The sequence below is a fragment of the Vidua macroura genome, chromosome 8 (genome assembly GCF_024509145.1).
Source record: "Vidua macroura isolate BioBank_ID:100142 chromosome 8, ASM2450914v1, whole genome shotgun sequence".
In the NCBI taxonomy this organism is placed as follows: domain Eukaryota; kingdom Metazoa; phylum Chordata; class Aves; order Passeriformes; family Viduidae; genus Vidua; species Vidua macroura.
Genome location: NC_071578.1, coordinates 6,392,130 through 6,404,944, shown reverse-complemented (window position 1 = coordinate 6,404,944; position 12,815 = coordinate 6,392,130). Strand labels below are relative to the sequence as shown.

The 12,815-nt window shown below is 40.9% G+C and overlaps 1 protein-coding gene and 1 long non-coding RNA gene across 3 annotated transcripts in view; one reads left to right on the top strand and one right to left on the bottom strand.

Moving 5' to 3' along the window:
• RAB11FIP2 (RAB11 family interacting protein 2) overlaps positions 1 to 10,339 on the bottom strand; it is a 32,310-nt gene extending 21,971 nt beyond the window's left edge. Inside the window, exon 1 of the mRNA XM_053983797.1 lies at positions 9,747 to 10,339. Within this exon, the coding sequence (XP_053839772.1) occupies positions 9,747 to 10,099 (353 nt within the window). The 5' untranslated portion in view covers positions 10,100 to 10,339. The remainder of the gene's footprint in view (positions 1 to 9,746) is intronic.
• An 88-nt stretch (positions 10,340 to 10,427) lies between these two features.
• On the top strand, positions 10,428 to 12,611 carry LOC128810715 (uncharacterized). Of its 2 annotated transcripts, none has more exons than XR_008438120.1 (3): positions 10,428 to 11,048; positions 12,231 to 12,303; positions 12,470 to 12,611. It is a non-coding gene; the product is annotated as an uncharacterized LOC128810715 (long non-coding RNA). The 2 variants fall into 2 exon arrangements; XR_008438119.1 differs by having other exon boundaries at positions 12,228 to 12,303.
• The last annotated feature ends 204 nt before the right edge of the window (positions 12,612 to 12,815 follow it).

Below are 12,815 nucleotides of genomic sequence, written 5' to 3'. Positions count from 1 at the left end.
AACTGGAGAGATTAAGAAATTAAATTGCCTATTAACACAGATACAAAATGGATTATACACTTATACATATATTATTCAATCCTGCCAAATATAGAAAAAAAAGGTCAGGAAAGGAGAAAAATAGCCCTCAATTTATTTTCCAATTTCATAAATATATTTTAAATGTGACAGCTGTAATCAAATTTTCAGGCAGAGATTTACATGTTTTGGGTTGAGAAAATACTTCCAAAAGTGACACACCAAAGACATAACAAAAGGATAAAGAGTATTGCCTCTTTCTTTTTTTTATGTTGTTTTGTGATGTCCAAAGATTTTATATTTCATACTAAAACAAAATAATTAGGAAATATCAGACCTCCTCTGTTCTCACAATGGACAACACAAATCCAGATCAGTAGACCCAGAAGCTCAAACCAGGTGAAGGATAATTAAATCTTCAGGAAAATAGCTTTTCTTCTGTTGTGAGGTTAACTTCATTTATATACTTTAAGTGAAATACAAAACCTGGAATATGTGTCTGAAGAAGATGGATTGTTTTTCCTTTTAGTTAATAATGCTTCAATTCTTTGGTAACTGATTCCAGAAACACTTTAAGTCATCTATAGAGTTGCTACAGAAAACAAAAACAGAACCAAAAGTCAATTGCCTTTGTGCTACATAATATTGCAAAAACTGGAAGACAAGATAGCCTACTTTCATTAAAGCTCTTCTTTAAATGAAAATATGTTCATATATTCTCTTAAAAAAATACAAACAGTACCCAGCCATAATGAGCAAGCCTTGCTCAGACAGCTCCTGGGCAGATAAAAAACCCCAAACAAAAACCATCCTGGACCTGAGAAAGTCCTCCCACGGCTCCTCAGCCACACACTAAACATATACAGCAGCATAAATAAGGCTTGTGAGTGGTTTAAGAAATGTAGGAGGCAGAAAGGACTTCACTTTTTGACATTCAAATTTAATAGCTCAGCATACACTGTAACACAACATTCCCTTTTTCCTTCTCCTCACAGGGTTCAAACATTAATACACTTTCTCTGATAAAGCTGGTGAATTTTCTGTTTCTCCTTCTGAATGATCAAAACCTTAAATTTACCCATGACACTTAACTTGTTTTAGAACAAGTTTTAAGACATAAATTCTTAAGTTTTTGCTATGGGGAAGAACTTATTTTATTTTAAAAATTTATTTAACAATTATTGGCACTCGTATCACCAATCAACAACGCTGTGTCATTACCAGCACTCACCTGCTAAGGGCAAATGCCATGAACTATTTTGACATTTACCTCTTCTTAAAGAGAAGCCCACAACTAATACCTTGCCTTCATAGCTTCTACATTTCTTTTCAAAGTCTATCTTGAAGAACTTGATATTAAAAATAAATTCAGGTGGGAAAACAAAGAAACTCTCCTTTCCCTAGGAAGACAACAGAAGGTCCTGCTGGAACCAGGTTCAACACTGCTACTGATTCCAACAGAATTTAATCATAAACTCTTTTACTCCAGCAAAATTCCTCTGGTCTTCAATGGAATTTCTATTTGAATAATGATTGCTGGATCAAATCTTTGTATGAAAGACAGATATTTAATTTTCATAGGCATTTCAAGGAGTTTTCTTTGTTACCTTGGAGAGTTTATCTTGTTTTACTTATAATGAAGGTTCCATATGCTTCAGCTTATAATGAGACAATACGAGAAGCAGACTCAAATCATGATTTTCTTCAAAATTCAAAGGCAACTAATTACTTTTTTAAACAGATGAGAACAAATGCAGGCAATGCATTTATGTGGAGCTGCACGTGAATGAGCAAGTAAGACTATAAATGTTTCTTATTAGAATCTGTTTCGACAACACATGGGCGTGAGCAGCAAATAGAAAAAACAGCTCCATATAGGAGAGAAAAAAGAATCGGGAAATGAAGTCCGCTGTTTTCAGATAACATTTGGGTCCTAAAACAGTAAATTCCACTATACTACTGCCAATTTTAAAAATTGAAATGTATTATAAAAGCCAATAAAACTTGCTATTTTGGTTTTGTTTAGAGTACTTTTAGCCACAATAAATGCTCCATTTGTCAGGCTGCCATGAGCTTATTCTATAGAAAGCCTGTACAAAGTAGGAAAATAGCCAATAACATACATGAACAAAACAGGGTGGCTTTTATGAGAGCAGATGCCCTTTTACTTAATAACCAAATATTACATCCAGTCTTGCAGACAGTCTTTATTTAAACAGACCTTGTACAAAGTCTGGCAAATTTTCCCAACTTCAAAGGAAGCCCTATTGCCTTTGGAATCACATTCATTCTTCTTGCTCTCACCTTCAAATGTTCTGTAGGGCAATGTCCTCCATACACCCTCTAATTTCAACTTTGTCCTGATGGCTTCCATCAGAACAACACTTGCTTCTTTCTCTCATCTGTTTTTCAGTGTGCTAACGGGCTTTGCCTGTCTTGCACAGGTTTCTGTTAATTTTTACTTTTAAGTATTCTATAAACTGCCACTCTGCATGCCGACAATTTTCTTGAATGTGCAAAGAGAAGCTCAATGTGCAAGGCTAAATAGGAAAAATCCTGCTGACCAGGCAGCCCTGAAAAGCTAAACCCCTATGTGAAGGAGCATGGCTACTTTCTACCCATGACAAGATTAGCTTATTTTGGCCACACCTACAACTAGGGGTGGCAAAAGCAAGCTCCACTAACTTGAGCAGCCTTACCAGTTATGAACCCTCACCTTGGGGAAGACAGACAGGAAGGGTGAAGGAGAAAATTGCAGTAAGCTACTATAAATGAGCAAGTTACAAAACCCTGGGCTATGTCATTTAAATAGCTAGTGATCTACAGACTTTCAGCTGGTTTTTTCCTCCCCTTTTCTGATTCTATTAGTCCTCCAAATCTGCCTCAGAATCTGACAGTTCCAAGTCTTATCCCTCTCTCTCTTTTGAAGAAGCATCACTCAGCCTGTTCTGCTCACCATGTAACAGTGAGCAAGATGGGCTGACAGCACGGGTAAGAAAAAGCACTACCTAATTTCAATTACATTTTAATTATATACTTTGACAGCCTCCAAAACCACTGGGTAACTTATCTACCAATTTCAACAGGAATTAAGTGTTCCAGCCAGCACATTCATCCTGTGCATGACACATGATCTCCCAACTCTGTCTTCTGGACAGTGCCAAAGATGGAAAGTATTGAAGGAATTTTCCCATCTTTCTGCTTCTCAGATACACCACTCTGCCTTCACTCTACCAGTAATTATCTGTTGAGATGATCTAGTTTTCCTTTGCTGAAAAACCCAAAGAATTTTACAAAATCTTTATTTCAATTCACAAATTACTGAAGGAATTTTGCAAAAAGCCACATAATCATCAAAATCAACACCGTGATCTGCTACACATTTAATGAGAATTTTCTATACAGGCAGATACTTCTAAACTTACCCCTATAAAAGGCCATCAGAATCTCAATGATAGAACCATTAGCTAGACGCCCATCAGCTGTCACAAAAACAAAGTTGATGACTACTGTTAAGCTAGATACACTGAAGAAACTTGCTTCACAAAAGCCCACTAACAAATGCCCACAGCTAATTGTTAAAAAACAACATCCAAAGCCCAGAACTGTCTGACATTTTCATTTAGCAGCGTATGCACTTTGAAAAATGCAGAAGTATGTTTTGTGATAAATCATTCCGATACCATACTGAGAAGCTGCCCCAAAAGTCAGCAAGTAGGAAAATTAAGAGGCAAGAGGTTGAGCACAGACTACATCGTGTGTGAAGGGAAATTAAGAAGAAAACAAATTATTTATTAAAATAAGTGATGACACTCACAAAGATGAATACTCTTACTTACTGGAAGCCAACTGAAACGAGATATTGAAAGCAGTTTAAAATAAATACTACAGAGTGACATTGTAACACCACAAAACATATGGGAACTGACAACTATCACAACACCCTCACTATGGGGCTTGCTAACATCAACCGGAATCACAGTCATTAAAGAGGCCTTAGTTTACTTATTATTTTGGCTAAAGACTATGTGTGAATACTTCTATGTTAGAAACAAACTAACTGAAGGTATGAGAATTAAGGCCAGTTATTTGAGTTGAATATGTTTGCACAGAAAATGAAGAAGCATTTCAATCCAGATGGCACTTAGACTCTGACTCAGAGTTATGGCTTATTGAGAGGATGTGCATGGTTTTGTTGTCAAAATGTAAATGCTGGGAATATTACTAAATAATTTTAAAATATCACTATAAGTCCATAAAGCTACAATTGGGCAAAACTTAATTTTCTCCTATAACCATCTTTCTCTTTTGTTCCTCACTACTCACATTCCTTTTTTTTTTTTTTTTTTCCATTTAATGAGTGGTACAACAAGACAACCCATACAGAATCTCCAGGCTATTCTTTATTTCTGTGCCTTTCACAGATTTCTAAGTTACTACTCTTCAAACTTTTGACTTGAGTGGAACAAGATTTTTCTCTTGCTTTAGCCACAATAAAGACATTTTCTGTTACACCCTGCTATTTCTACTATTATTGAAGCTCATCCCTTCATTTTTCTTGTTTAAATTAAGACTAAAAATTACTAAATAATAGTGTGTTGTGTTTTGTAGAAATATTATTAAAATGGTTCCCACTCATTAACAAGCACTGAGCCCATATATTATCTATTTACTAGTTGTATGCTTGCTCATAATTCCAGATGTATTTGAAGCCTTCCTCTCGTTATGCTGCTACAGATGAGAGAGGACAGAGAGGAGGCAGTTGAAGAGGGAGTTTATATCCAAGACAGAGGCTGCCAAGAAAGAATTCACATTAATTTGGAAAAAGTCACACCATTTGCACATCTTCCAGGAAGCTCAGCAGCGCTAAAGTCAGTGCCTACCACACAGGGGTACTGATCATGGTCAACCATGAGCTCTTTTTCTTTGCTTGCTGAGAAGCTGGTTTTGACTCCGTTTTTATGATCAATAGAAGTTGAGAAGTATCTTTAGAAAAGGCCAAGATTCCTTCACTGTATTATGCTCAAGGAAGCATTTCTTTAACAAGTGCTGCAATATGTGTGTGTGGAGGGGAGTGATGTTGAGGTATTATAGACCCCAGGGAGAAGAGGAACTAAATCACAAATAAAAGATGTCTCCTTCACCATTTCCATAAGAAATAATAACTCTATATCACCTGCCTTCTCAAATTTATAGCTTTCCAAACAAGTGTTACATCTTAAATCAGCCGAACATACAATAAAATGAGACGTCCAGGAAAGCTCATGAAGGAATGGACAATAACCAGAGTGGAATTAGAGAGTAACAAGGATGAAGCAAAAGCAGAGGAAATAAATAAAACTGGGAAAGTTAAGAGTCATTGTAAAAAACAACTGAAAAATGCTTCAGTAAATTAAGACATGTCAGAAAATGAGCATTTTTTTTTATTTCATGGCAACTCAAAAATTTGTTTTGATGCTATGCAATCAGATTATGAGCAGCATTAAGGCAACTGTGAATTATAACTGAATTGAAATGATTACAAAAAAGCATATATGCTTTAAAACAATACGTTCATTGATCACAATTTACATTTCAAATGGAAGAGTAGAAGAGGTATATTTATTTTGCAAGAGCAGACGGAAACAATTGCCGTGTATTTCTTAGGATGAATTAAAAAACCCACGTGTTGTTATTGCAAAAAATAAAAGCCATGTCAGAAATGTAACATTTGAAAACTTATGCTAAATACACTTCCAATAAAGCAGTTTTTCCAAAGCTTTTTGAAGTGTTAAAAAACCTCAGTAAAATCTTTCAGCATCTGGAGCCTAGTTTTCAGCTCTGGAAAAAAGAGCAGAAGTAAGAAGTCCCTGTCCATTTCAACTACAGCAGAGATGTCAGAGACACAAATTTACAAATTTTCACAGTACGATGGGCATTTCTGCACTAGGAAAGAAAGAAAATTAACTGGGATCCTGCAGATGCTTGGGTGAAGTCTCTGGAAGAGAGTTAGTGAGGGACCATCTGAGCTGCATCTGGATCTAACTGTTCCAGCAATTTTTACTTTTAAGAAATTGAAACATCTTCAGTTTCAGAAAGGAAAAGGACATCATATGATGCTGTGTACAAAATTTTCCCTATCAAGTTATAGTAAAGAGACTACATTGTTTCATTAAGTCTTGAGCCAGAGCAAGTTTCTTAGAACACAAGACACATCCCATCATGAGGCCTCTGCCTGAAAACTTTACTGCAGGGAGTATTTGTCTTAAGATGTGACAAGCAACAAAAAAAGCTCCACAGGAAAAAAAAAAAAAAATCCCTAACATAATGTTCCTGAGTCTGCAGTGATTTTTGAAATTTATTTCTTCCAAATTATAAAACATTAAATTAAAAAAATATGTAAAAAGCCAAATGTCACACACCCCATGGTCTTCCTAGGAATTCAGAATCAGCTGGTAGCCTTCACTTCTCATACCTCCTTACTAAAAAAGCACTAGGGAATTGCTGACAGGGTTCAGCATTGTGCAGAATATTAAATATCTTTTTTGCAATACCCTGGTGACTCTTGAGTCTGTCTCTTACAGCACCATATGTACAGCTGTGTTGGAAAGAGGAAGCTATTAAATATATTAAAAAGTAGAAATATTACCAATAGACACTTCATCAAATAACTGGATCTCATTCATCCCCAAACAAAGCAAGAAATGTTAAGGTTACATCAACATAAGAAAATAACTCTGGATTTAATAACAGCACAAGCCTGTTGAACATATTTGAAAGTAAAAACATTGCTTAATAAAACAGATTAGTGTTTCTGAAACAATGAATATAGCTTTCAACCATCAGAATGCTTTGGTAACAAAGACATTGGACTTGGTTTTGAAAGGTGCTGGGTGTCTCAGTTCCCACACCACACTCACAGTTAGAAGGTCTTCAGGTCCAAATATATTACCCTTAGTTTACTGCCAACACAGGAATAGGAGTATTTTCTATCAAAAAGGATTTAATAAAGAGGGAGGGAAAAAAGAGCATTTTGTTTGAGATTGCATTCGTAAATCTATTCTTGAAAGTTTGCCCTCGTCCCACACACACGTACAAATATTGCATCCACATCTCCAACGAATGCTTAAAGGAGACAGCCACGACACACCCGCGTGCCACGGGGCACACAGGCACACAAGCACAAAAACTTCTCAAAAACATCTAAACTTAAGAACTCAGAGTTACTTTTTTTTTTGAAAGTGAGTTTTAGAAAGGACATTTTTGAGGTTTCTAAGCACCTAAAGACACCAAGGGGAAAACTGGACTTTCAGTGGCTCCTTCCTCGTAAGAATTTAAATCAGCATTAAGCGAGAACGCGCTGCCAAAAATCCCACTTGCCGCCCAGCCGCACTTTTACACTTACATAAGACTTTTACAAGTACGGCTGCTCGGCCCTAGAAGCCTAACACCCATCAACTTTTAATAAGATTTGCAATCTTAAATGCTCAAGTAACTTCTGAAGAAAGGACTTAGGCTGTTTGTAAAACTTTCCCCATAGGCCCCCATCTCGTGCAGCAGAGCTCGCAGGCAGCGCGCGGCATTCTCGGGGAGCCGAGGTGATTTCAGCAGTGCTCTGGGAGGATCTGCTCCACAGCTACATAGCAGGAGTTCCTCTCTCACACTTCAGAGAAAGAAATGAGAAAATAAAGAACACCTATGGAGCCCTGCTACGCATAAATTCCTATAAAAATACCGCAGATCTGAATGTTTGTTTAACTATCACAAGGACTGTGTTACTTACCCCACTTAAAAATTTCTGGAATAATTTTGCAAGACTGACTCCAGCACTACTTTTGCTAAACCTGATGCAGGGGCCTATGTTTCTTCTTCTAGGGAAAAGAAGTTTTGCTACTCACAGTAATAATGGAATAATTTACATATTTTACTCCAGCTTCTTAACACATATTTCCATCTAGATTTACAGTTTTTACTTTTAGTAGTGTTCCTCCCTCATTCATTCACCTTGTTTTTCACCTCGTTGCTAGGTGTTGCAACTAAGGCAGTTGACTACTGACTTGCAACATAATTATAGCTAATGAGTCAAGAATTTTCAAGATACATGTCTAAAGAGCAGTGAAACTTCTTGAATCAAGTGTTAACAGAAATTAAGACCCTAAGGCTACAGGCATTATCACGTATTGCATCAAGATAACTGGTTTGTCCCTAAAAAGCTAAGCAATTAAAAAGCATAATACTCCAGGCAGTGAACCCACGAGAGATTCCACACAGACTTCTTCTTTCCTATCATAAAGTTTGTGAACATACTGTTTTGCAAAAAGTTCAGTTTACAAAAAAAACCACCAGGGCACAGAGAGCTTGGACTTGTCTTTGGTGCTCTTCAACCTCAGCCATGCATTTAAGTAGGACCAAGTTTTGAGGTGGTTTCAGCAGAAACAGTTGTCTGACCAAGAAGCCCTGTCTGGTGTTAACCATATGGATTTCCACCTCCAACTGCCAATGCTGCTGGAGGTCCAACCCTGGCACAGGCAGAGACAGACAATCAACACCAGTCTTTTAGTGGCTTGGATGCAAAGTCCAGCGCCTCACCACAGACCCACCATCACTATGGACACCAGACTTTAATTTTAACATCTGAGATTTGGGCAAAGGAGCCTTTGTACTCTTCTGAAGAGACGCTAGAGGAGGAAAGGCACCTGGAGCAGGAACTCTTTAACCGCTGCAGACAGGTCTGTCGGCGTCCGTATGTCACTGCCAACACAGAGCTCACTTGGAGCTCTCCAAGCTGTTCTGATTTAACTTCTGCGGGACAAGCATATCTACAGCAAACCCAAAGCATGGAGTTGTAGGCATGCCTGCAGTACTCTCATACCCACAGTCTGAGTTACACACACGGAGGATAAATTACACTGGTACCAAACATCTTTGGGCAACCATGTCTTGTCTAGGAATTATAACAACTTTACTCATTTAGTTGAAAAACTCAGAGAATTAGATAAATACAGTTCAACTTAATAAACTGCTATGATGCCTTTAAAATAAAAAATCCTTTTTTTGCATTCCAATGCCTGAACTTCCTGGCTAACACTATTTTATTTGACAAAAGCTTATGTAGGTAGTGATGGAAGCTACCACAAGAGCTGAATTCTCTCTTCAGTCTTCTCAGCAGTGGCCTGCTGCACAGTGCAGCCTGTGGGATCATGGCCTAAGATTAATCAGGACCAGCAAAGCATTGTGCTGTTGTGGTAAGCCTTCATTAAGTCACAGTTAATTGACCACTAAAACATAAATATAAAATATTTAAAGACACGTGGTTGAAACAACTGAAGGAAAACAATTTTAAAGAGAACCACACCAGGTTTCAGGGCATCTGAATCTCACGCGTGGTTCAAACTGAGGTAGATGAATGGGGGTATGGTCCTGTGCAGAACAAAGAAAAATGCTTAGATAAACAGACTGTAATGAGTTCATGTTACACACAAGAGTTTGTCAGAAAAGTTAATGTTATTGACAATCCTTCCCTGTGCAGAGTAAGCACTTTGATTACAGTAAACTTCTCTGGAAGAGGTCAGGCCACAATGACATAACTGTACAGGTTAAGAGATTTGAACACAAAATCAATGACAGGAATGTACTAATTTCATTTCAAAGTACGTATGTTGATAGTAAGGCTACTATTTCCCACCCTCCCCAAGTGCAACTCTCCAAGGAATACAAATTATAATTTAAAAAAGCCAACCATCACTTACTCTGTTTTCCGCCTTTGCTTGTCTTCAAATATATCATTCAGACTTATGGCTACCTGTCCCAAAAACCTGTCCAGCCCCACCAGCGACCTGTGCATGACAATCAGGTACAGGATGTATTTTTCTGGATTCTCCTGCATGAGTAGTCCAGGGAGCTCGAAGGAGGCCTCTTCTTTCCAGATGGGATCCAGCGTCTTCTCAGCCACCGATGTGGAGTACTTCTCCTTGCCCAGCTGGATGATGGTGTAGGCATCGTTGCTGCCATTTTTACCTTTTGGCTTCAGACCTTTGGCTTGAAGGACCGTAACTTGCACGTGAGTTGGGAACCACTTTTGGGCTTGCTCCGCCAACATCATCTTTGAAGATCGCAGCAGCAGCAGCAGCAGCAGCAGCAGCAATAAACGCAAAGTCTATCAGTCCTCGAGGGACTGCGTAAGGGCACTTACGGCGGAGACACCTGTCAGGGGCTCGGCTGGTCCTTCCTCTAGCGCTGCTGGCCGCGGGTGGCCCTCACCAGCCCGCGGGTCCCCCCCTTCCCCGGCAGCCCCACCTGCGGCTCCATGGCCGGGGGCTGCAGGTCCCGCCGCAGCCCCGGCCCCGCCGCCCTCCCGCGCCCGGCCTGGCCCTGCCCGCCGCTGCCGCCGGCCCGGCCCCGCGCCGCCCCCAGGGCATCCCCCGGGCAGGGCCGCTCCGCCGCGGGGCCCCGCAGGCCGGCGGCGGCCTCCCCCTGCTCGTCCCGGCTCGGTGCCGGCGGCGGTTCGGTGCCGGCGGGGGGCTCGGTGCCCGGCTGCCCTCCCTGCCTCCGTCAGTCCGCCCGTCCCTGCCGCGGCCGCCTCAGCCTCTCGCCGCGCTGCCCCCCCGCCGCCGCCCGGCCTGACGGGCCGGCTCCGCCGCTTCCGCCTTCCCCATGCTGCGGGCGGCGGCGGGCAGAGGGCAGAGGGCAGGGTTCGCTCCCTCCCTCTCTTCCCTTCGCCGCCGTTCCCCGGCCGCCCGGGCGGGCGCTGCCCGGCGCCCCGAGCACCCCCGCTGCCCGCGGGCAGGGCCGGAGAGGCCGCGGCTCCCCCGGGCGTGACGGAGCGCTGGGCTCCCGGGGCCCCCTCCCGGCTGGGAGCCCCGTCCCGTTAATTAATTCATCGCTATTTTTGTTTCTAGATCGAGCAGAGAGCTCTGCAGGAGCCGTGGAGAGGAGGGTACTTGGCTAAAGGCGCCTATTGTTGTTATTTTTATTCAATATTAGGGGCTCGGGGGTGGCCACGGAGCCAGCCGGGAGCGGTGCTGCTCTGGAACCCATCGTGCTGCCAACCGGTTCGGAAACGTCTTTATTTTTCAGCCCCATCCCCCCGCCCTAGCAAATCTATTTGATTTAAATGAGAGAGTGAAAATTAAAAAATATAAAAATATTAATAAAAATATTAAGAAACAAGATGTTTTGAGGACATACTTATGGTACACACGGACACTGCACGTGTTTACATGTGCACCTGTAAGTGAAGTCGTTATTAAGGTATTAACATTGTTTCTACCAAAAAAAAAAAAAAATTACAGTTGCAAGTTGTATCCCATCCCTGCAAACCATATAAAGCAGGGAAACCAGCAGCCAGGTCAGATATTTCACCCACCATCCCTCACTCACGAGTCCCTGGTCCATGGCTTACAAGTTAGTGAGCAAAGAAAACTTGGGAGACCTTCTCATACAGCTGAGACCTACAGGAAATTAAAAATTTAAAGCTGAAGGCCTTTAGGGAGAGTAAAGTGTGATGCTACCCAAAATACCTAATGCCAAACAAGTTATTGTCTGAGGTCCCAAAAGGGGGGATCCCCCGTCTACACACAGTCATTAGCCTGAACCCAGCTCATGTCATCTCTGTACACAATTTTAATAAATAAATAAATTGATGCTCAGTTTTTGGCTGGCAATGACAGCTGTCTGCATGCTGTGATAGTTAACACAGAGCTGGCACTTCTTTCCTCTTCCACATTGTATCTGATTTTTCCTGAAAGGAAAATAGGTGGTCCAGTTGGAAATGGTAACTTCAATACATGTCCTGGGATCATATTTAGGCAAAAATGTGTAAATGGATCATTTAGGATAGTAGTTTCTGAAAGTGTTACAAATGCTGTGGTTGTCTGCCTTGCTTTGTGATGCTGAGATACTAACGGTCAATTAAGGCTGCAGGTCAACTCTTTGGGATAAATCACCATCCCCTCACCTGAAAACCCCTTCCCCTTCTCTGCAGCTGTCATTCTTCCACATCCTCAGGTATCTTTCCCAGATGTTTCACAGTGAAGCTCCCAGAAGGAGCTGCTGTGCTTGGAGAAAGAGTATTTTGGGCTGGAAGAGCCAGAGGAGATTATGGTGCCAGTGTTCTGCGGGAGACTTAGGCCATGGGGGGAAGGCACGGGGTTCTTCTTGGAAACCAGAGAGACTTATGTGCATCAGAATATTTCTGAAATTAATTTTTCCACATACAAATTCTGTTTTAGTAGAATAATCTTCATTGAACTAAGTAGAAACCAAGCATGATGAACTCATCAAATCAGAACAAGAAATGAATTTTAGGTAGGCAGAATGTATTTATTTAATAGAAATTTAAGTCAAACATCATGTCCTGCATGCTGCGTCTTAGGAAAACTTTAATGAGTTTTTATAAGAGGCAGGATTTGTGCTTTTTCCTTGCCTTTTATTGGTATTCTCTAATTTCTTGTTATTGTCTCTTTCTAAACAGGAGCTGACTGGACTACATGTGCACACAGCTGAACAGGGAAAGGTGGAAGAACTTTTGTACTGCTGCAGACCATATATCAATGCAATACCCAATCTGCCTTTCCTGCTTTCAAAAATAAACAGATTATTAGTCCTCTACTCCTTATGTGCAATCTGGCATGTGAGGAGTGTAAAACCTTTCCCCTTTCTCATGTTTCTCCTCTCTGCTCAGCTGGTGGAGCAGGCACTGGGGAAATGCCCCCTCAACTCCTCCACCGCTGTGCTTGAAGAGAATTCTGCTCAAAGGTGCACCAGATATATTTTATTCCCTCTTACACCCCTCTAGGGTCAAGCTGAAAGCTGGCCTT